Source organism: Falco cherrug, chromosome Z (assembly GCF_023634085.1).
Source record: "Falco cherrug isolate bFalChe1 chromosome Z, bFalChe1.pri, whole genome shotgun sequence".
In the NCBI taxonomy this organism is placed as follows: Eukaryota; Metazoa; Chordata; class Aves; order Falconiformes; family Falconidae; genus Falco; species Falco cherrug.
In genome coordinates, this window is record NC_073720.1 from 27,927,709 (window position 1) to 27,952,523 (window position 24,815).

The 24,815-nt window shown below is 41.6% G+C and overlaps 1 protein-coding gene across 5 annotated transcripts in view; it reads right to left on the minus strand.

Annotated features, from left to right (window-relative positions):
* The window catches only part of ARHGEF28 (Rho guanine nucleotide exchange factor 28), a 126,524-nt gene that overhangs the window by 13,648 nt on the left and 88,061 nt on the right, over window positions 1-24,815 (minus strand). For all 5 annotated transcript variants that reach the window (XM_055699163.1, XM_055699162.1, XM_055699164.1 and 2 more), the window contains 15 exons: window positions 24,137-24,277; window positions 23,467-23,717; window positions 22,463-22,585; window positions 21,954-22,071; window positions 20,825-21,079; window positions 19,775-19,851; window positions 18,900-19,078; window positions 18,117-18,211; window positions 17,066-17,248; window positions 14,312-14,443; window positions 13,508-13,593; window positions 9,943-9,981; window positions 9,806-9,853; window positions 7,534-8,013; window positions 4,202-4,502 (listed from right to left, as the gene is read on the minus strand). In XM_055699163.1, the coding sequence (XP_055555138.1) occupies window positions 4,202-4,502; window positions 7,534-8,013; window positions 9,806-9,853; window positions 9,943-9,981; window positions 13,508-13,593; window positions 14,312-14,443; window positions 17,066-17,248; window positions 18,117-18,211; window positions 18,900-19,078; window positions 19,775-19,851; window positions 20,825-21,079; window positions 21,954-22,071; window positions 22,463-22,585; window positions 23,467-23,717; window positions 24,137-24,277 (2,508 nt within the window). The remainder of the gene's footprint in view (window positions 1-4,201; window positions 4,503-7,533; window positions 8,014-9,805; window positions 9,854-9,942; window positions 9,982-13,507; window positions 13,594-14,311; window positions 14,444-17,065; window positions 17,249-18,116; window positions 18,212-18,899; window positions 19,079-19,774; window positions 19,852-20,824; window positions 21,080-21,953; window positions 22,072-22,462; window positions 22,586-23,466; window positions 23,718-24,136; window positions 24,278-24,815) is intronic.

The following is a 24,815-nucleotide window of genomic DNA, read 5'->3' on the forward strand; positions in this document are numbered from 1 at the left end:
TGCCAAAATCCTGTTCTGACTTGGAACCACAAAAGGAAAGATCTTGTATGTCTTCAGATGGCTTTTTAACACTGCAGTACAAAGCATATTTCACCTAGGTTTTATCACACTTGCATCAGCTTTACATTGCATACCTCTTCTGACTGCAACAAATTCATCTTATACAAATATGAGAAAAGAGCCAGGCCCATACAGCACCATCCTCAATGTCCCTGATACAGACATATGCAGGTACTTCTTCCACATAATGTCATTAGGCCATAACGAATGTTAAGGTAGCCAAAAAAATAAACCTCATCTCTGTTATCAATTGGAAACTAAAACAAATGAATCTGATCTACAGTTTTAAGAAGTTCAACAGAGCAATGACCATTAGCACAATCTGCCATAAGGACCAGGAAGGAATTTCTTATAAAGAATAAGAGGAGGGGAGGGGAATGCATTATAGGATACTACACATTGTTTCTGAGGCTTTGCTTTTTTTATATTGCAAATCAAATATTTTGCATCTCTATAAATCACTTTCTTTGATGAAAACTACTATAAATGGATTCTTCTGCAAAAATGACACTATCTCATTTGCTTATATGCATATATGTACAAGTTTCTGTCCTTTAAAAAAGATTAAAATCAATTAGTCAAACAGCTCTGGTTTCGCTCCCTGGTTTTGCACTTGGCTGTTTACAGAGATCACAGTTTTTTCAATGTTCCTCAAAAAGATTTAAATATATTTTTCACTAGATCATACATAAAGATCCTTCATGCTACCACTGCAAATGTCTGCAGAAAAAAACCCTCCAACAATCAAGTTTCAGTGCAGTTTTCCAGATCTATCACTTTTCAACTCTATTCCTAGAGTTACAACATCTGAATAAAACAAACAACAAAAAAAGGCAGTACCAGTGAACAATGCTGTTCACTTCAAAGCTTAAAAGAACTAAAACTGCACTGATTCCTGAAATCAAAGAGGTGAATTGATAGGTAAAACCTTAGGCATCACTTCAGCTGGTTAACCTGACATGTCAATTAAACGCAGGAGTAATTTATTCAATTCTCAGTCTAGTCTGACACAAAACCTGTACTTCCTCTCATTCCTAATTAGCCAAAGTACTTGTTTTCTTTCATGCAGATAATTCCATAACCATTACTGTAAAGCATTAACACATTTTTGTTTCAATCATATTTTCCTCCTGCTGACTGACAGACATTTCCTAGTGAGTGTACTTGAGCCAGTTTCAGCTTTGTGGGAACTCGCCCCAAGGTCTTTAGTGAAGCTCCCTCCCATACACATAAAACGATATATAATCATGATGCTAGCTATGTCAAGAGACACATGTCTTACCTTAGAAAATAAGAATGGAAAATTATGCACTGGAGAAATGTAGCCATTTCCATTTCAGTATATTTATGAAGCTAAATTGCATAGTACTTAACATATGGTAGAATGCAGCATGATTAACTCCCTGACAAGGTGTTCAGGTGGCACTTCTCATTAATTAATTTAAGGAGTTTTTGACAGACCAGACTTCTTACAGGATGCCTAGTAATTCTAGGAAAATTAATGAAAACCAAGAAAATCCTTCTGTGTGCGCACAAAACTTACGATATGCAAGATCTGGCCATGTCTGTATCTGGTACATGGCTATTTCCAGTAAACCATGCTCAGTATTTGTTTCTTAGTTCTACTTTGACTTACTATTTAGGAATGTTTTTTGAATGATGATTATGAGACTTTATATATAAAGCTAGTTGAAAAATGGAGAAAAATGCCATGAAACATTAATCCACACAAAAATATTAAGAGTTTCAGTTAACTTTCAAATTCTTTCTAGTCTTTCTCTCATTGCATCTGTGTTGGTTTTCCTTCACAGTGATTGAAACTGGCTATACCCTGCAGAGGTGTCAGGAAATGGAGACAAAAGGTCAGAGATCTTCTTAAACTCTGCTAAACTCTCTGGTGGAAAAGCATAGCCAAAAAAAAAGCCCAACAAAAAGGAAATTAGCTTCCTTGTATGAAACATTCACACTGCTCAGCTTGATTCACATTGCTTAGGAACAAGTGATTTACATCATTTCCATGTGCAGAGGCATTTGCTGGGGCTTCAGATGCCATCTGTCTTTCAGAGGGAAGTTCGGTGTTCTTCTCATTCCCTGCTGCTCCCCATGCAGTGGCTCCTGATGCATGACCAAAGCAAGTCTGAATTGTGCAGACAGTCAGAGCATAAAATCCCAAATCACAAATGTGACTGTGGAATGTGATGGCACAACTCTCTAGGGGAAAGCTCCTAGCCCTGCACTGAGTGGCTTCACTGCACCACCTGCACCATTGGGATACTGCAAGGATCTGCTGCACTGCTTTGCCAAAGGTGCCTTGTGACTCAATTAAGGCAGGCTTTACGGACATGACTTAGCCAGACAGACTTATTATTACTCTACCTCTTGGGCAGACTTTGTAGCCAGTGCTGGTCCCCAGGCTGCTGGGTCTGAACTGATGCCCTAATTACCAGGGCAGATAAGGATGCCTACACAAGATGCAGTGACAGCAGCTGAACACAAAGCTGGCCTGCTGTAAGTGAACGGCATCTTTACATACAGAAGCTCCACCAGCTTATCTTAGAATCAGTACAATTAAACTGGTACAAGCCAGTTTAATTAAACCAGGTGCTCTCATGTGGGCTAAGTAGAAAGTATCCTGGTTAACTTGCATCTGAAAGTTTGCCAGTGCAAGCTAATCCACTTCTAAGAGGTTTAAACCCACATATGTGTTCCTTTTCAAATTTGCACTAGCTTAGCTAACCCATTAATAAAATTACAACTTCAGTCAAACTAGAACAAGTTTCACCAAGCTAATTATTTAGGCATTTTTAGAAATATTAATCTCTTTTACTAATCAGCTCGGTTTGCTGATTGTGGTGATGAGACTAGCCTGCCCTACCTTTGATTATAAAATGCTATTTTGGGAATCCATGTACCAAGGACTAGTAAGGCTGTACTGTATGCCTGTTTAATATATTACAAGCCCAACTAAGAAGCAAGTTCCTTAATCAAGGACATTTTTATTTGGACAACTTAAAGATTTGATCTAAGACAATTAAAAACCATTGTACCTGTGTATGTTTCCAACTTCTGATACTGCTGCCCACTGATCTTTGCTGTGACCTGACCTCCACACAGCTGGTGTGAGGACAGCAGTCATCCTGCACTGCCAGCTGCAGAAAAGTGGGAGATCAGGTACTGCTGCAGCATTGACTCACCATGTCTCACCTTCAGTTCACAACTGTGCAGGAAGACCCCACCAGATTACTTAATCTGTTATATCAAAAGCACACTACTGTCCCCCTAAAAAGCCTTTTTAGTTGTGTTTTCACATGATGCTCTACAACCCTCACAATAATGAAGGAAAGAGGACCCCAAATCAGATCAAAACTAGCATTGTGCAACACGACAAATAAAACCCAGATAGTTAACGAGTTTCTCATTAGCGTGTTTTCAAGTCCTTCAGGGAATTTTCAGTACAATGCAGTGTTCAAATAGGTGGCCTCTTATACCTATTTTGATAGCCACTATCAACAACTCCCATGCAATCTATGTATCTTTGGGGGTTCTGGTAAAATGCAAGAATAAAGAAAGGTAATGCAGTAAAAGCTATTTTTACTAACATGGAAACTTACTGTCAAATATTATATTAATCTTTAGAAGTGCTGTAATTTTCTTTCCACAACTACAGAGTCTTTCAAGATATTTTCATTTCATTCTCAATGAAGAAAGAAGGGGGTGTTTGACCACTGATTACCATTTTAAGATGGTAAATCAAAAGTTATTCTAACTAAAAATCATCAAGTAATGTGTATTTTCTAAAACAGCAAATAAAATGCACTTGAAACAGCAAGAGTAACTTCAGCTCACAAAAAAAAAACAACTCAAAAAGCATTGGGAAAATATTTGGAGAGAACAACAGAATTCTGAGTACTATTATTCAGACAAAACAAGGGGTTTTGTAGGTTTTTTCCAAAAGCTTCTTGTACTTCTGATCTGCTTATTTTCTCACCTACCCTCACCAAGTTTGCAAAGTGGCATGCAATTTTTTTAGCAAAATCTACTGCTTCCACCACTACCAAGCTGTCTTCATTCCTAGGACTATTCATTCTGAGAGGCAGCAAACTGCCCATACTAATTGTTAATTAAATAAAGTGTTAATTACCATTATTAAAGGCATCCTTGTTGCTTTTGCAGGAAAAAGACATCTGCTGGTAAGGACCAGTGGATTCCCACAGTGCACTGGTTAATGCTGGCTGACAAGAAGTGTCCATTTCGAGGTCCACCTGATTGTCAGTAGTCCTTGCTATATTAGAATTTGAGATGTTCAGCCCACACACACCATCCTCATAAATGAGAGAAGAATCTGATCTGTTGAGACTGCTTAGAGACACACACACTACAGCTTCATTTAAGTAGAATGTATTTTCACCATGTAAGCTGTCCGATTGATTATGTCCCATTATCTGCAGAAAGGAAAAAAAAGAACAAAAAACAAAACAAAAACACCAAAAAACCAGAGAGCAGCATTTTCACCTTTGTCCAGCACCAGTATCAGAATCACAGAATATCCTTGAGCTGGAAGGGACTATCAAGTCCAACTCCCTGCTTCTTGAAGAACTACCTAAAATTAAACTGTATGTCTATAAGCATCATCCTGAAGAATCCTTTTACCAGGATACATAAAATTAACTGTTAGACAGAATGGGCACTCATAGCAAATAGTCACCTAATTTCCCAAAAGTTAACCTCAAAACATGTTTGATTGGGTGTGCATCCAGGATTAAACAGCAATACATGTTCAATCAGATGTGCATCCAGGATTAAACAGCAATAATCTAGCACATTTTGCTTTAGCTCCCATCAAAACAAAGGAAAATTCAGTAATAACTGCAGAATAGCAAATAACAAAGGGCTGCTACCTGAGGTGCACTGAGCTCTGTTGAGTCCTTTCAGGGGCTTAATATTTTGCCCCACAGCTCAACAAGGTACCACTTCACACACGTGAATCTGTGAACAATGCAATCCAAAAATAACACTGTACCTCACGTAGGCAGGTATCCATAGAGAACAGGTCTGCGGCAGCCAAACTGGGGATGGCGAGCAGCATTCAGCAAGCAGCCATCTCTCCCAGGGGGTCAAAATCCCTGCCTGCAGGTGTTTATCAAGGCTGAGCTCACAAAAAAGCACGAGTAGCAGTGTGAGTTATGCACTGCTGCACAAACTGCACTGTTTGGCCATCCAGAACTAGCTAGTTTCAGTGTAACAGCAAAAACACTGGGCTGGGAGTATCCACTGACTGGCATCCACTCAGACAGCTCTGCTGCAGCCAGGAGTATGGTAGTGGAAAACACAGGACGAAGATGATCCCGAGGCCTGGAATGCATCCAAAGCCATGTAGTTTACTGGAATTAAAAATACAAGTAGTCTTACAGGTGAAATAATAGATTAAGAACTAGTACTCTTTGACAGTCAGCATTTTATTATTTTGCCTGTCTGTGCAGTCCTGGCCACCCCTGCATCAAGCTACTGTCCTTCAACTTTCTCTCCTCAAAAGATCTCAGAAGTCCCATCCGTTAAAGCTGATGGGCAAGTTCAGTTTTGGTTTTATCATCCACTTCTTCGGCACTGCCAAACATGTCAAAAATTGTACTGCAAACTATACTAGTAAGAAGTGCCTTTGGTTTTTGGGCTGGGCAAGCATATAGGGATGTCATGTTCACACGGTGTTCAAAAAAGCTGGGTGAAAAGGGGGAGGTCAGAGGCCAATCCTTCACCCCCTCGTGTAGACACAGGCTTAGACACCGAATGGTCACTGCCTGTTATGGGTCAGTTGTCAACTGAAAAACGAGGGAGGTGATGGCCTGAAGAAATGCCCTGCAGATTTTCTTCTGAAAACGAACACCTTGGGGGAAAAAAGCTGTTTGGGTCAGTGAGCTTTCAATATACGCAAAAAAGCAGGCAAGGTGTTTTGATTTTCAGGTGCTTTAGAGAACAGTAATGAAAACCAAAACCATACCCACCAAGGCAGGGACTGAGGCCAGGTCCCACCAGGCAGGTAAGTACCTAGACAGCTGAGTTCAGGGTTAGCCTCTATCCTTCACCCTCAACAAAAAAAAATAATCATTTTTAGTATTAAATGCTTAAGCAGCTTCAGAGCTATTTTAAATTGCATCCCCTAACAATGACCATCTCCAAGGAACTATGCTGTCAGGGATGGAGCCATACCACGACCTCCTTCCCTGTGGGACTGCTTGTTTCAGGGGAGCAGGACAGCAGGGCTTGACACATGGGGTTCATGGCAGCCTCGTGTTTCCCACTCCCGAAGCAGCCACTTTTCCTCACTGGAGACAGTGCTGTTGTCCAGGAACAAGGCCAGCAGCTGAAGATTTCACTAAAAGCTTTATATGCCTCAGGCATTACCGTAATTTAGCTTTCCTACAAGAGGCAGGAGACACAACGTATCCTGCAAACATAACAGCAAAGCAGAATAAAACACAAACTTTCACACTTAAAATTTCCATCTTCTCAATTTAACACCCATTGGTCTGAGTTTGGCTTGTGTCGGGTACCCAGCTTAAAATTCACAAATAGTTGAGACCGGAAGGGACCTCTGGAGGTCATCTGGTCCAACTCCTCTGCTCAGGCAGGGCTAACCTGAGCAAGTTGCCCAGGTCCATGTCCAGATAGCTTTTGAGTATCTCCAGCGATGGAGACTCACTCCACAACCTCCCTGGGTTGTGCAAATGCTCAGTCACCTTCACAGGAAACAGGTGTTCCCTGATGTTCCGAGGGAACCTCCTGTTTCCATCTGTGCCCATTGCCTCTGGTCCTGCCACTGGGCACCACTGAAAAGAGCCTGACTCTGCTTTACATCCTCCACTTATATATTTATACACATTAATAAGAACCTCCATTAGCCTTTTTTCTCTGGGGTGAATAGTTTCAGCCTCTCCTTACACAAGGGATGTCCCAGTCCCTCAAACATCCTTCTGGCCTTTTGCTGGACATCTATCCCTCCAACTACCTCTATCCCCCCCCAACACATAGCTGTACATCTGTCTTGTACTGAGCCGCCAGAACTGGACAGAGTACTCCAGGTGTGGCTGGAGTAGAGGGGAAGGATCACCTCCCTTGATCTACTAGCAATAGTAGTAATGCAGCCAGGAGACCATTAACCTTATTCGCAGCCAGGGCACATTGCTGGCTTACATTCAGCTTGGTGTCCCGCAGGTCCTTTTCTGCAAAGCTGCTTTCCAGCTGGGTGGTCCCAGCATATAGTGATGCATGGTGCTGTTCCCTCCCAGAGGTAGGACTTTGCACTTCCCCTGATTAAACTTCATGAGGGTTAAACAAGCCCTTAGATATGCCCAAACGTCAGCTTCCCACATGCCCACTCAACCAACAAACCAACTCTAGACATAACCAGTCTATTCATCAAGGAAAGTCCCTCTAGGTCTGCCGTCAGGGATATAATTATGACAAGGAACCACACACCTCATAGCTCCCTGTGGATGACAACAGGCTACTTTGTTGACCATGCTTCCAGTGCCAGAGGAACTGTTTCTGCATTTTCACACTGTCTTTTTCTCTCTCCACCATTTTCTGGCCCTCCTGGAGCCTCTCCAGGCTCTGCTGGTACTCCTGCAGCTGCAGCGCCAGTCCCTGTCGGCTCCTCTCCAGCAGTTCCTCCTGGCACCTGCATTCCCTCTCCCGCTGCCCCAGCTGGCCCTCCCTTGCCTCCTGCTCCCGCTGCCGCTGGTCGCATTCACGTAGCCACCGCTGCTGCTCTTGCTGAAACTGCTGCTTCAGTTTGTGTATGTTGGCCAGCTCCACCCGTTGTTTTTCCAGATTCCGGTATTTTTCTTGCTCCAGAAGGAGGTTTAGCCGAGAACCATGGCCTCGACCAATCTTCTCGTTCTCTTGCAGGAGTAACCTATGGAGCTCTCTGTGGCTGTCCTGGATAGTTAGTGCTGCCTAGACACCGCAACAAAATCAGACACAAATTAAATATTAGCAGTAATCCATTTCTGTATTTTTACATAGAAGCATTATATAAAAATGCTTCAACCTCCTTTAATATCGACACTTAATGCTTTTTGGGAGGTTGTTCTTCATGCAAGTAGAGAAAATTCTGCATTCATGCCTTTGCCAAGAGATGTTTCTAAAAACAAACCATTTTAAGCACTTCTAACATGGCATCTACCTTACACTTAGTAGTATTATATATGTTTATGTTACAGCTGTGCATATGCACTTCAGTTACAGCTGGGGTCCTGTTCTGTCAGAGGATTTTAAGTAACACAGGAAAAATGATTTTCCATGGTTAAAGAGGGCATTAAGGCACTGGGAATGCTACTCTCACCGAAGTATTCCTAACACATATGTGACTTACTCAGATAAAACTATACTGTTTCCATTACAGCTCACTCCAGCCCTAAGGCTCTCTTTGCTAACCTGCAACAGCACGGTCCTACTAACATCAGTCCTACAGACACCTGCCAGCGTAGCTGTGTCATCAGGACCATATTGCTACAAGCTGCTGACCAAGATACCTGTGCCAGGAGAAATCTGCAGTGTAGTAATGATTTCAGGTTTGATGTTTCAACAGTATATTTTACAACTGAGAGTGCTATATTCTGTCCTTTACAAGGATGCTGTGGCACTGTTTGCTTTAAAGATTGTAACATCCTCCAATAACACAAAAATAAATAGCTGGGATTAAGAAGAAAGAAAAGCAGGAAAGCCCTAGATCTGCTGAGGCACTTACTGCACAGCCTATCTTCAAGAGCTGACATGGGAATCTACTTCAGCAGACATTCCCAGAGAATTCCCACAGCCCTATTACCCCATGCTGTCCACCCCAGAAAGTTTTTAACTTTATACAACATGCAATTCCCACTCTTCTTGGCTATTCCTCCAGTATTGGGTCAGTTCTGCTGATTTGTAAACAGGGCAAGGACAGGAGCTTCTGCTTGTTTCTCTGCACCTTACTGCTAACTCATGGTCTGAATGATTAAGGCATGATCCCAAGCCTTACTTTACTGCCTCTCTGATGTTAAGCTATCTGTTTTTCAGTTTTTCAGAAATTTTTCCTGGATTAAAAGGTTTTAATTTTGCTTTTGCATTGCTGCAATACACTTAACTTGTAAACCTGAGGGTTCCAGAGTTATTATGGAATATGCTAATGTCAAAAGGGTCTAAAAAGTAAACACACTCAAATGAAACATTTTAAAATAAAACATAAAACTGCACCTAAATAAGAAAAAAATAAGTCATAACGTTCAAACTTTGCATGAAAGAGACAAAACATTCAGACTAAGGCCCTACAGAATTGACCAAGATTGAAATATCTAAAATGGATTGAGTTCACTACCTAACTGGCAGAGGCACTGTTTACTAGTAGCCAAGAGAATATTTTAAACAAAATGCTAATTTTTTCCAATATCTGAACTGTAATTTCAGAACTCTGTACATGAAATTACATCAGTTCAGAGACATCACTAGATTTCTGGACTCCACACACATCCTTCTGCCAGGGTGGGGAAGAATTGATCTCCAAGCAAGCAAGCAAGTTTTAGTTAGTTCTTAAAAGAAACCCACCACTGATGAAGAACAAAAATAATATTATATGACAACTTATGCAACAGTGGGTAGAGATAAGTATCCACTGACATAACATCTAAAAGTAGGGCAACATGAAAAAAGAAACTTAAGAAGGATATTATCAAGACTAATTACTCTACAAAGCTAGCAGTGGAGTAGTCACCTGTATGCTGTACAAGAGACGCGTTAAGTTCTGGATTGCTTGTACAATCTAGAAAATAAGAGAGAAAGATTTTCAAAGGTTGGACCACTGTTAACTAAATAGTTATTACATTCTGTCTGGGGTTTAAGTAAACTCACCTCTGTCCCTGTAGGTCCTGGGAAACTCACACTTCCTCCCTAAAATAAACACAGGCTGCTTTAAAAAGTAGTTTTTAACTTTAGAATTGTATCATCTAGGTTTGGGGGGCATTGTTTGTGGGTTGTTTTTTTTAAACTAGTGGAGACATTCATATCACTAACATATGCAGTGCTGAGTCAAACCTTTTCGTGGGTATGTGAAAAAAGACAGAAGCAATAACCTGCACAGTCTAATAATTGATCAACGCTGGAGTTTCCAGGGAAATTACTAGAGATTCTAAGCACAACTGTAAAAACAAAAATATTTCATCCACAATTTTATTCCTCTCATGACTAATACTACACAGAAAAGACATTTCCATTCATTCATTGTTTACCTGACAGTTTTGAAATACAGTAACCAGACTTCTGCATATACAGCACAGTGGGTTTATATTACTTATAGTAGGATGAAACAGTACAAGGCACTTCAAAAAGAGATATATTAATGTAGCAAGAAGCTAGCAGAAGTCATGTTAGTGGGTCACTGCAAACACTTTAGAAGCGCTGTGAGGTGCTGAGCAAAGGCCGCGTGCCAGTGTGGTTATTATTGTCCACTACAGTGACGCTCAGCCATTTCACGCTTTCCTTTTCCTAAGAAGCTTTGTAAATTTATGGGGTGAAGCCACCCATAATCCTTTCACCATGAAGAACAGCTCCTCTGAGAAAGATAAGGTGAAACGGTGGAGAAATAAAACACAATTTCTGAGGCTACACTGAAAAGACTTCCTGTATGATTCTTCTCTTCTTTTTTTTTTCTTCAGAGGAGCAGAGGAGGGTTTGGGTAATATTTGCTCTCTCTCTAAGTTCTCTACCGAGTCTCATTTTCCACCACAAGTGAGCAAAGCAGCTGCTCCATTTAGCTGCAATAACTAAAAATGAAGGTGAAAAAGGTCAGGCCCCAAAACGCAGCTCAATGCACACAAGCTAGGGGGAAAGGAAGCACTGGCTACAGCATTTCCTCCACTCCTTTCTCTCATTATCTCCCTTCAGTATTTCCCTCCATTCCCTTCCCACATCTTCACCTCCTCCTCTGCTTCTCACTGCACCCAGGAGCCGTGTAACTGCTTCACTCTGCTACGAGGAGCAGAGGACTTTGCACAGATGCCTCTGTGCAGCACAAGGACCAACACAAGGGAGATGTGCTTTCCCTTTGCTGGGTGGCCAAGACAAGCAGTGGGCAAGGAGGAAACAGCAGGGCCAAGAGGGAGACAGGGGAGAAGGGGATGCTGGCAGGGTGAGGAAAAATGAATGTTCAAAGAAGAGCCCACATGCTGAACAAGAGTGGGGTTTCTTTCAGTTCTGGAAGCCCTTTTTAAATTTAACGAAGGAGGTGTTGAGGGGGATTGAAGGCTTAGCTGGCTTTGGTACGGCCAAGGGGTAGCAAGTGACCAGCCCAAGCGCCTGTGGTCTCCCTGCTGCAGCACCACTTGGGAGATGAGTCCAAGGCAGGTTTAGTTGAGCTAGCTGGGGTGACAGCGGCATTGCAGCTGCACCGCTACAGCCTCAGCACAAGCCCTGTAAGAAGCCCAGCTAGATCCAAAGCAAAATATTCAACTGTTCAACCTGTGCTGCAGGCCACCGCCACCTCCCTGCCACTCTCCCCTATCACCTTGGTTCAGAACAACGAGCAGCAGTGGAGATGAAGTCAGTCAGATCCCAGGGCAGGCAGTGCGCACAGTGCCTCAGACAAGCCTCCGGAGATGCGATTACAAGGCAGGAGCAGGGGGGACAAGATGGGGACCACCTCTCACAGCTGCCCACTTGGGACTCCACGTGTTGCACAGGCAATGCTCTCCCTTCTGATGCTTGGTCAGCATCTAACCCCCACGCCGGGGGCTTTCGTTCGGGCTGTCCGGCTCTTTGTTTGCAGGCTAGCTGGCCAGGCGCGGTGCTGCCGCCCCACAGCCCCCGGACCGCACACGCGCCCGCGAAGCCCTTCCCTGCCGGCTTTGTTTGCTCCTTCTGCCACCTGCTGGTAAATCTGGTTATGACACGGTAAGATGTGACACGAGTCTTGCCCAACTAACAGGCCAGACCAGAAGAGTAACTTAGGGTGGAAGAGCTTGCTGCAGAACCCCCTAGCCCAGCTGCAGCTCAAAGCTGGGCTCGCTCCAAAGTCAGAGGAGGTTGCACAGAGTCTTCTCCAGTCAAATCCGGGAAACCTCCAAGGATGGAGATCCCACAACCTCTCTGGACAATCTGTTCCTGCTTGATCACCCTCACCGTGATTTTTACTTACACACAGTCAAGCATTTCCCTTGCTGCAACTTACAATTTTGGATACTCATCCTTTTGCTGTGCACCTCCGAGAAAAGCCTGGTCTCTGTCTTTGCTATAACCCCAATGGTAGTGTTTTCATGTGGAGCTACCAGAACTTCTAACGGGGGTTTGATCTGAACCCCTCTATCCTTTATTAGGTTATTTTATTTGCTCTCACATAGCTTCTGTGCTGCCCAACTTGGAATTTTGTTTTCATCCCATTTTTTCCACACATACAGTTTCTCCTGCTCCCTTCTAACACAACAGTCTTGGTAAGTAAGGTGACCTAGAGCTGAACGTGAGGCAAGGTTATAGGGAGATTAGTGTATTAGCAAGAGGTTTCCAGAAATAACTAGAAAAAAAACCCCAAGGTTTCAGGCACACAAGCCCTCTTTCAGAGCTGATGCAAACACAATATGCTAAGGCTAAGTATCTCCTTTTCTAGTGAACTTTGCTTTCTATTTCAAGTCATGTATCTTCTGTCCTCGTCTCTCCCCTTTATTCCTTTTGTGGTCCTGCTTCTTCCCCTAAGGACTCCACAATCACAGTTCACTTTATTTCCACACAGTAATTCATACTGCTCTTACTCTAACACTGCTGCTACATGAAATTTGCCATTCCTAATTTTGCCCAGAACTGACTTTTGATTCTGCTTTTCCCCCACATTTGCTTATGAGTTACAGAACTTTGAAAAATGGGCAGTTTCTCTTCTACTCTCTAATTGCTCCATTTTGTTTTAATTCAAGATTCTGAAGCAAGCTGGTGTAAGACAATCCATCCTATTTTATGTGCTTGTTCTCAGGACGAAGCTCTTCCAATGCAAAAGTCTTCCTCGCATTAGCTGAGGTCTCTGTCATTGCAGAAGACTTTCATCATCCTGTGAATAGGAGGAGGGGGTAGAGGGAATACTGTTGTCAGCTCCATAGACATGGATGCATTGAATGATGACAGCAGAGAACCAGGCTCTTAAGTGGCCCATACGTAGTACAAAGACACTGTGGCTGTTATTACAACCCACCAATCTGTAATCCTGGCAGGAAAATTGTTCTGCTTCTAAACTGTTTATGATTGCTTTTTAAAAATTCATTATAAATTGCAGTGACCTCTACTAAATTTAATTATGTGGATTTGGGTGAAATGTGCCTATCACATGCTTGGTGTTTTGGAACGGTCTTTAGACACCCCATACAAATTTGGACAGCATTTACATTCCCAGTGCCCACAGTGCTATGTGCAACACAGGAAGAAATACCAGTTACAATACCTTATCTTCTAGACTGGCACTTGCCATTTCCTTTTCAACACTGAGATCAACTTCAGATGATTCTTCAGTTTCTTTTATTTCTGCATCTAACAAATAGAGCCCCAATAAAATGCAAGAGAAAGGTTTCAAAGCATATTCAGACTAGAGAAACAAAGGGCACACTCTTTTACAGTTACTCACAGGATGCTGCAAATAGAGATTTACGTAATGTGAAGTCACATAATGGATTCTAGGCTCCGGAGAAACAAATTTGTAAGCCACAATGAAACAGACAGGACGATGAGGTTTTCCTACCTTAAAAATTAGTGTTTCACTTAGGAAAGCTCGGAAGTAAGTATAGCCATATCACTAAAAATGCTCTGCAGCAATGGATTACACAGGACTTTATTTGCGTATTTGTTGTAATAAATCCATGCTACCTTTTACAGCTGAAATCACTGGAGTGTCAGTCCTGGTTTTCAGGCCTTCTGACAAAAATTGGCTAACTTTGGAAATGGCGTATACTGCAATATAGATTTGCTGTGGAGCTGGACAAGAAAGCATACGGAGATACACAAATCTGACTCTACGTTGCTGAACGCAGACATGTACTACAGAAAAGGTGCAGTGGATGCAAACCATCCATTTACTTCAGTTAAGTTATATGACAATTTACACTATCTGAGTATTTGCCCAAAGACAATGTTTATTACACTATTTTCTATTAATTCTGCCACAGACTGAAAAAGCTTTCCAACAAACCAAAATAATCCAGTATCAATTATTTTAGTATTCTGAATATGTAAAAGCACCAAATTTACTCACCATGAGGAACAGATTCCAAGACTTCATTGGCACTAAATCTGTGCTTCAGACTTGATTCCTCAGTACTTTTCTCTGGCGGCCTGTCTGTCCCACTCACTTGTGATGTCGTTACAGCAACATGGAGACTTTCAACTACAGAGAAGAACATGCAGAATTAGAGATGCCCCTTAAATAGTTCCTTAATTCATAAAACAGTGACACAGAATCATAGAATAATCTAGATTGGAAGGGACTTTCAGAGGTCATCTAGTCTAATGCCCTATGCCAAGCTGGTTCAACTAAATTGGGTTGCCCAGCGCCTGGCACAGACAAGTTTTTAACATCTCCAAAGATGGAGACATCACAGCCTCTCTGGGCAACCTGCTCCAGTTTTTGACCACCCTCACAGCATGTAATTTTTCCTTTCATTTAATTGGAATTGCCTGTGTTCCAACTTGCACCTGTTACCTCTTATCCTATCACCATGTGCCTCCACAAAAATCTGGCTTCTCTGTATCCTCCTATCTGGCAGCTGAGGACAGCAATGAGATCCCACCAAGCTGCCTTCTCTCAAGGCTGAACAGCCCAACTATCTCAGCCTTTCCTTGGATGTCACGTGCTCCAGCCCCCTGGCCATCTTGGTGCCCTTCACTGGATTTGGTCCAGTTTGTCCATGTCTCTCTTGTCCAGGGGAGCCCAGCACTGGTCACAGCACTCCAGACAGAACTCGGCAGGAGTCAGTAAAGGAAAGATCACCTCCCTCAACCTTCTGGCAACTCTTCTTCTAATGTCTCCCTAACCCTTGTGGACGCCTTTGCCACAGGGGCACACAGCTGCCTCATGGTCAACCTGCTGTCAAGTAGGACTCCAAGGTCTACTTCTGCAAAGCTATTTTCTATCTAGCCAGTGTCCAGCCTGTACTAACACACACACTTACTCCATCCCAGATGCAGGACTTTGCTCTTGTCTTTATCAAACTTCTAGGGGTTTCTCTTAGCCCATTTTCCCAATCTGCAGAGGTTTCGCCAGCACGCTGACCACCCTGCCTCATTTGGTGACAGCCAAATTGAATGTACTCCATCCCTTAGTTAACTTCATTAGTAAATATTGTGAACAGTATTGGTGTCAGGATCCATCCTTAAGGGAAGCTGCCAGCTGGACATTGTATCAGTGATCACAATCCTTTCAGCCCAGCCGTTCAGCCCATTTTCCATCCAGTTATGTAGTCTATATCTCACCAGTTCAGCTGTAAGGATACTATAGCCAATGCAGACAGTGTTGAAGGCCTTGCAGATGTCAAGGTAAACAACATGCACTGCTCTCCTCTTATCATAAAATCCATCAGGCTGGTCAGACACAATTTGCCCTTGATAAATCAATGCTGGCTGTTCCCAGTCACCTTCTTGCCCTTCATGTTCTTGGAAACGGCTTCCAAGAGGATCTGCTCTATCACTGTCTCAGAGACAGCAGTGAGGCTGACTGTTTTGTAGCTCCCTATATATTCCTTCTTGAGGAGGGGTATGATGCTTGCCGCCTTCAAGTCATCATGAATTTTTCCTGATGACTGTGACCCTTCAAAGAAAGCAGCCTGATAGTGACATCGGCCGGCTCCCTGAGCAGCCTTGGGTTTATCCTGTCTTATCTCATGGATTTGTGTACATTCAATTTGCTTAAGCACTTCCTAATTCTATTTTTCTCTACTGTGAGCAATGCTTTATTCCTGTAGAGACTGCTATTAGCAATAGACTATTTCTGCTCTGGAAAATGATCCCCAAAAATTGCCTACAGTGTAAGCAACTGTAAATTCCTTACAGTGTGCTGAAGAGTCCTGAAATTCAGGACACCAACATTAGCATGGGGGAAAGTGAAAATCAGAAGTGGGTAGAATGAGGTGTGGAAGTACTGGCTGCCATTTTAGCTAAAATGACATTTACTATTGCTTCACTGACATTCCCTACCCAAGTTCTATCAGTTTAATCAATAAAATGCAGACCTCATAATGATGATGGAAACCAACTTTCGCTACTTTATCAGTTGAAATGTGATTATTAGCCCACAGCTCTGTGTCTAGGTGATGCTAAAATCTTGTAGTCCTTCTTGAATAGCATACAGCCCATGCTGGACATGGCTCAGTTTACCAGGATTCTCTTCAGCTGAATTTAGCAGGAGTTTAGCCGAACTTCCAACCAGACTAGGTATCCACAAACACCACTCCCTTCTTTCCTTTGGAGGACAGTGTTGTAGGTAGCACAAGGTTATCATCTCTCTGTTAGATAGTATGCAGAGAAACCACAGCTCCTACAGCAATTCTGGCAGGCATTTCTTGGCAAATCTGCCAAGACCATCTGCAGTTTGGCCTGTATATGAACCTACATGATTCTGATCAGTCATCAAAGCAACCAAGTTAGGTGAAGGTTGGGGACTAAATGTAATACCATACTGCATCCTATGATCTGCTTCACAGGGCTGTACTGCAAGGATGACAGCTAAGGAAACAATCCTCAGTCGCAACCTAACACCTTGTCCCTACCTGCCTGCATATGATGTTATGCAATAAACATATCCCTTACCTTACAGTATGGCAGGTATCATCCCGTGCATCTGACAACTATAAACTTCAGAGACTTCTCTTCAATGCCCTTTACCAAGTTTTAACACTGACAGTTCTTGACACTTGCCAGAATCACAGTACAAGGCAATACCGCTATACTTTGTTCCCTTGAATTATCCGCCCACATGAAGAGCCACCTGTCTGCTCTACCCATGCAAACTCACCTTCTCTGAGCGCTGCTGCCAACAATGAAGCAGCCTGTGGAGTTTCTCCAGAATCAGGTTTTATAAGAAGATGAGGTTCTACATGAACATCCTCAAACCCACTCATATCTCCCAGTTCTGCATAGATATGCAACTTCTCTTCCAAGTAACTACAGATCTGCTGGTCCTGGTTACTCAGTGATTCTGTCAACCAAAATTGAAGACTCTATTAATAATCATCCTGCAGGCAAAGCATGCCCCCCAGTCACCCTTCTAATCCTTACGTCACATAGACATTGCTGATTCGAGTCAGGCCTTTTTTAAGTGGCCAGGAACCAAACTAAACCCATAGTCTGTCCTAATGAAAGCTTGCACAGACCCCAGCAGAGGGCCAGGCCACTGCCCTACCCTGATGAGGTGGCCTTAGCTGCGCTGGGCCCTCAGCTACCTCCTGTTGCACCCACAATGATCAATGCTGGAAAAGCACTTTGTTCAGGCAGCCAAGATGTGCTGATGCAGTGTCTTAACATCAAAGAACAGCTACTCTCAGTAGAGGTTGTCCTTCCCTGTAGCTCCCTACAGGAAGGACACTGCTGGAATTTCTCTCCTTGCAGCAATACAACAATGTGGAATTTAGGCGTAGGGGAACCAAGGAAGCTGAATTTATCCCTATTGGCTACACTTTCAGATAAAAATAACAGCAGCAAAGGTTGAAATGCCATAAAAAAGCACAACGTCACACAATTACTTAAGATTTGACATATTTTCACAAACGTGGAACTACCTGGCCCTGAGAGTAATCTGGGAAATTCAGTGTTTATTCTGAAAGCATCCACTTTTCTTTTTCTTTTTTACTCACGGTAATGCATGAAAAATATAAAGTGTTTGGAAGAAAAATGGTTCTCTTTCAATAAACTCACATTATACCATCAGATCACCAGAGCCTTCTCTTCTGTGACTCTACTCTACTCATTATGCACTCTGAACCCACCAGCCACTATGGGCACATGATTCATTCATCCTGAACAGTAAGGATGCAGGAGCTCTCAGAGTAGCAGGAAATGTACCACACCTTGACATTTCTGAATTCTGGATGCTCTGGCCTCAGCAATACGTCTGTCCTCATCAGATTCACTCATTTTTCCTTCTTCTTCTTCCTCGGGACAACTTCATTGTTGAAGGAAGATGAAAAACAAAGGTGGATAAAAAGCAAAATCTGCACATCATATATTAATCTTCAGTAACAGTTTTGTGTTCATAACAAACAGAACACAGCATCAGCACCAACTTTTGCTACAATCCAAAAGCATGCCATTTGTTTCTTTAAAAAGCAGTAACTGGACATAAACCAGAGTGAAGGATTCCTTTTAATTCTGGTAAGGCTGCACTATGCAGCAAGTGGGTGGCTCGCCCTCACACAGGTTTGCTGTGCTAAGCGTAAGCTTAGGTCCCATAAGGAACAATGCATTCCTTGCCATTCTAAAGGAGCCAACACCAAGATAGCAGGCATGATTGGGGATTTCCCCAAAATGGTTGTAAGGACACCTGCAGGACTCTGGAAAGCATCCAGTGCCAAAGGCAAAGGTGAGGGAAGCTTACAATGGCTGGTAAGGACATCTAATGAGGAGTGGAAAGGGTCTGCTAATTTAGTGGGAAATCAGAAGTAACATGGGAAGTTTGGCAGAAGCAATAGTGAGGTTTTGGGATCTGTGAATCCTGAGTTCAGCAGAAAACTCAGCCTCACGGGATGGATCCAGTGCAACGGAGAACAGAGAGCATGCTGCCATGAAAATATCCAGCTGCCTCCTGTCTGCTTTTGACTGGCAGGATGAAAACCAAAAGCCTTTTCCTTTACCTTTCCACTGCATCTTGAATATGCCTCATCCAGTTGTTACGTTCCTCTCTGGAGTTGGTATGAATCTCATACATCTCAGGCCCTGCAGATGAAGCGCTAATCAGAAACATCCCCCTTTCTTCGTTGGCTACTTCTCTTACTATGAGCCTCTGAAGGGAGATAACGGAAGGCTTCTGGTCCTGGAGGAAACAGTCACAGCACATGTAAATGATAAATGACAAATGACTCCCTTATAGAACATTACACTTCCAGAAAAGCATGACTTTTCAATTAATTAGACTAATTCTAGTCCTGGTATAGTCAAACTACGTATGTTCTCACCATGTGCAAGAAGCTGAGAATTCTGAGTTGTCAGGCATCTTTTTAAATTATTCTTTAATTTTAAAGAATATTACGGTTTTTATGAACAAGTAAAGCACTGGGTATGTGCTAAAAAGCAAATCCCAGAGGCTCAATGATACTGAGGCACAGTGTTCATATAATGTTTACTTTTATATAGTGTGGGTACTTTTCTCCATGAACTTTCATACATTTTATGTGTTTTTACTATTACACTTGCAGTTAAAATTATTCTTCTGTTTTGTTTTACGGAACCAGGAGTTAAAATTATTTGAGAGAGCCTGCTCTGCTTCCCACCTTCATAATCAGATGAGGCATGACACTAAAAATATCATTCTGTTATTTTCATCTTTCTTCCTAAAAAGATGATTTAATTTTGAAAATAAATTTAATTTTCCATATACTGGCATATTAATGTCCTGAATACACTACCAGGATTTTAGGGGGGAAAAGGCATTATGCAAAGGACCTAATTGTCAAGAAATATACAAATAAATGTGCAATGTGTATATTCAAACATCTGATAATATACTTACAACAGCTGCAAAGATGTATTTTTGGTCTTTTTCTTGTAAGAACAGTAGTACATCAGTTAGAAGGAGAGCTAAGATGTCTTAAAATTAGAAAAGGAAAAGAACGTTTTGTAATTAAAGTTATTATGATTACAAATAATTTCTTCTTTTATCCTTAAAATGGAAAAAAGCCCTGATCTGTAAACATCCCATGGAATTCTACAGTAAACTAAATAGGAAATATTTGGATTAGCCTATGGTCTGCATGAAGCAACTGCATGCCATCACTTTGTATATCCCAAGAAAGACGACACTTCCTGCTGTCTGCCCTCCTGCAGCACTGTGCTGGAGCACTGGGCCAGGGAAAGAGGAAACCCTCACTCCAATGTCAGTGGAGTCACAGGCAACTCACAAGCAACCTGACAAAGACTACCCCACATAAATTTTGTTTTGCTTATGCTGTAACATATACTCACTGCACAGTATTACACTGGTAAAAGTATTTCTGGAATAACGATGAACAGATAGATTTATGAAGTTGCACAGCAAATGTTAGTAAACTCCAAAAAATCCCAATCCCTACATGTGATTAACACCACAAATCGAATTCTGGGCTTGCATTTAAAATTTGAGCTCAAGCCAAATATGACTTCAGGTCTTCTTTTCCACTGCAGATGTCCCAGTACCACTGAAGAACAGCACATGATTTTTCATGCATCATTTTCAGTGGCCAGTACTATGAACAACATAAATGTACAAGTCAAGATTCTGTTTTATGGGATAAAAACTGCAAATCAATCAAGTAAAAGGAGGGGACTGGAAGAAGAAATGCAGCTGATGGCTTTGTACACAAACTTGTCTTCTTACCCAGATACACAGTGTATTATCCACAAACCCTGGCAGCTTCTGGAACTACTCTTCTAGCAATTAGTGGCATATTCTCAATACCATTATCTCAGAGAATCATGTTTGCAATACAGCATAATAAAGTATTTTCATTCTTAAATAAAAAAAAATCTTCATATCTTATTTGCAAATAAAGGGTTAAAGGACTTTACAGCTTGGACGGAATACCTTTGAAACGACCAGTTGCTGTCTTCCAGTACACTAAACCTTCATGAAGAAGTATCCTCTCCTTCCTCGTCAGGTCTTGCTTCCTAAAAACATGCCCATTTTTCAGCTTTGTATATGTTTTGTTTTCAGTTCTACTGAGAATTTCCAATAGCTTTTGCTTCTTCTCATATTCATTCACTTTCAAATCTACCGCTGCAATCACATCCTTAATTAGACCAAGGGCTTTGCACAGGTCTTTTTGTTCTTCTGTTCCTTCTGTATGAAATAAAAAACCCCACAATATGATAGTAGTCAGCATATTCAAGAAAAGATATCATTCCTTACTTTCTGGGAACAATCAACGTGACTCAAAGTTGATAAATATGTCATTTTCAGTTGAACCTGGCAACCAATTTACCAGAAATATTAGAGGCATCTACCTTTGTTTTACTTGCCTATTAAAAGATGACACATAGTTCAGATTTATTCATTAGTCTAAACAACACACTGAATGATTTCTGACATATTTGTGAGCTGTTAGCATTCAAAAAAAATTACTGGCCAAGTAAATCATACAGTATATTACTCTTTTGGCTAAGTAAAAAAAACTCTTGAAACTGGATTGCAGGCACAAAGAGTTTGAATTTGGATATGCAACCGCCTACAATGCTCATTTATTGCCCATTTGGGGGGACAATATCTCTATGTTATTAGTATTTCTAAAATGCTCTATGGAATTCCAGAGGTCATTCAAGCTTTGTTTGAAAAACTGGAGAGTAATTTACGAAATGTTTCAAGGGACTCACAAGGGACTCCACCAGAATTAATTTCAAAGAAGGTGCAGGTGCATGCCTGAATTAGTTCACATCCTCTAGTCAAGATCTTTTCCTAAAACAAGTATGCTCTTCTGGACTTCTGTGGTTTACCCAGCTAGAATACTGGAAATCTTCACAGCCCAGCCTTGACAAAGACAACATACACCAGACACCCTGTTTAGGTGACATTTGCCTGAAGAGCAGACATTTACATTGCCCTGGTTCTCCACTGAGCAGTCAATTTCATCTTTTCTTATACTGTAGCAGTGCATACTCCTGAAGTTAGAAACACACTAGGATTCCAGACATGATGCAACACTTTAGCTTTTATTCACCTTTTGAGTATTGCAATATCCTTTCAACCAGAACAGGGTATTTGGTGATTCGCTGGGTGACGAGCAAAATGCACTCAGGGATTCCTCGCCGTCGGGCCAACAGGTTACTATTTCTCAGCTGCACAGATACAAATATATACTTTAAGTAGTAAATGCATATTAAGCCACCAATTGACTAATAAGAAATATGATCTAGATCCATTACAATAAGCTAAAATAAAATGCTGGGTTATCTGAACCATCCCTAAGGAACAGGTGTTGCTCTGAAGGATGAGGTGTACTATAACAGGAACATGTGTGTAATACACACTGGATGCCAAAGCTTTCTAAAATTTGAAAGAAAAATGTAATTCACCAGCTCACTGGTTAAGGAGGAAAAAACTTTGACATTTTTATTAGCTATTAAAAGTGAGTTACTGAATGTAATTTCAATCCTAAATCTAAATAAAGGCTAAATATCTTTTCCTGAGCATTTTGTCAATAGTGACCATGTTTTCACATAAACTTACTTTAATAAAATTCTGAAACTTCTTGTTTTGTTGCAACTCTTTGAAGAGATTAACAGCTTCTTTTTGATGGCTGCAAAACTCTCCGTATATTTTCTTCATTTTAGTTGCATTTTCCTCTGAAAACTGAAGAAATTAATAAGTGAATTGTGCTCAACATTGCACCTAACAGGAATGTGTATTCCTTTAGTGTATTCTGTACAAATACAGAGCTTGTATGCTACTTGTTTCTCAAGTCCTCTGAATTTCACTAATAGGGCCTGTCACTACAGGATGAAAACAGGCTAGCTGTTTTTAGGGAGCAGGAAGAGGAACGCAGGGTGGAGAGAGCACAAGCAACCTCCACTACAGTCTTGCCAGTAACAGCTAGAATAATTATTGTAACAGTGTTTCCTGCACCTCTTTGCAAACACAGTCCCTTTGAGGCATTTGTCTGATTTCCACTCTGCCTCTAGACAAGACAACGGTTCAGGTTCTTTATTTCAGTGGAGTGAAAACTGACTGACCAAAGTTTGCAAGGAGCTGAAGTGTGACCAGCAAGCTGTTAGTTAGCTGTTCTACGGCTGCTGTAAACATGCTGTGACCACCCCTTCTCTAGTGAGCAGCAAGTTGAATGTGCCATGCCACATCACCACAAGAAATGAACAGGTAGTCTCTTTTCCATCATCAGTCAATTCTTCACACATCCGCTCAGCTGTTAAAAAAGTGAATCTTGCAGTCCATAGTATGATGGCAGCAGCCTTCTACTGTGAACAGGACCAAGTCCATCACTTTCCTCATCACTTTTACTATATAGATAGAAGTTCATCCCAAGTTCATCACAGTTACCTGTTACTAGAGATTTTCTCTCATTGCTTTTTCACCCTGCAATGATCTGGAGGGAACAGTGCTTGAATTTTATGAGGCAACCATAGCCCTCTTCCTGCCCACAAAAGTTTTAAAGTCAATAAATTTTTTGATTTGGGAACCTTGAGTACAGAAAGGATTAACAGAGCTGATGCCTCTACCTGCTGCACAAGGATGTCTCCAATTCTGCTGATTACAAAATTACGTTCACTCCCCACATCACATGATTCCTGACGTCTCTCCTTCATTCTGCAGAAGAATTGCCTGTGCATCTCTAGTAGCTCATCTAAGCATGGGAATATTCTGTCCACTGTGCTGTGGTCCAGCTGCAGTTCTTCCTTCATCCCTTTCCTGAATATTTCAGACATAATGAACAGGGTATGGATGTGATGCACTTCTGTTTGCATCAGCTCTGCAGTATAAAAGAAAACAGACTTCAGCAACATTCAAATACATAGTCATAATTTTTTCTGTGTGAGCTTCAAACCTAATAGGTTCTGTCAGTACGAAGATTTAATCTATGTGGCTCTGTCATAGTTCTTTCAGCTGTACCCCACTGAAAAAATTGTGTTTGCAACCACTTCAGCTGGGGACTGAATGAGGTCCCCTCCAACCTCAGCCATTCTGTGAACAGTGTAGACATGTTTCTGGTAGTCACTACTATTTCCTTAGCTCTAAGTCACATTGTAATCTGTGAAAGAAATGTTCTTTGAACCTTTTTATTATTCTGAACTGAAGCATTCATTCTTCTGGACATAAAATGTGTAGGTTCCTTCTCTATTTTCTATACCAAATTGTTTTTAAACCTACACAGAGCTTTGAAATACTGACCAAAAATGACATCCTGCCTCTTGATGACATCCTTTTCTTGCTTGCTACAGAACACTGGATCCACAGCAAGACTCCAGGACTCTGCCTCAAACTCTTGTGCATCTGTGCGGAGATCAGCCCACTGAGGAAAATCCACATCATCTATGACAAAACATGTACCTCATTAACACCAGGCATATGCACAGTAAGAGAAGTCCCTTTGCACATGCAGATCTATACATATAGTAAGGGGAACACATCACAGGGATGAACCACTGGTAGTGCATTTACAACAGAGAAGCTTGCCAGATGTCAGTATCATGACCAACATGTTGAAATGCAATTGTGAGAGCAGGGGAGAAGAATAAAAAAGACCGTGGTTCTCTTCTCAGATTAAACCCTTTTTATACTTCTTTGCTTGAAGAAACTTTTTAAAATTTAAAAATAAAATCTAACATTTTTAAAGTAGATGTCCAGTGAGGTATCTTCACCATTCTTTGTGAGTGAATGCCCCTCAGCTTTGAAATTCAGTCTCACACCTAGCTACAGAAAAAGCCTATTTCTATTCACTTCACAAGAATATGTAGCCATTTTAGGAGGGCAGTTCACCAGTGGGAGGTAAGATTTCAGGGCTACTGAGGAAATAAAAAAAAAACCAGGTTTATATTTTGCAGTGTAGACTGTCAATGGAAATATTTAT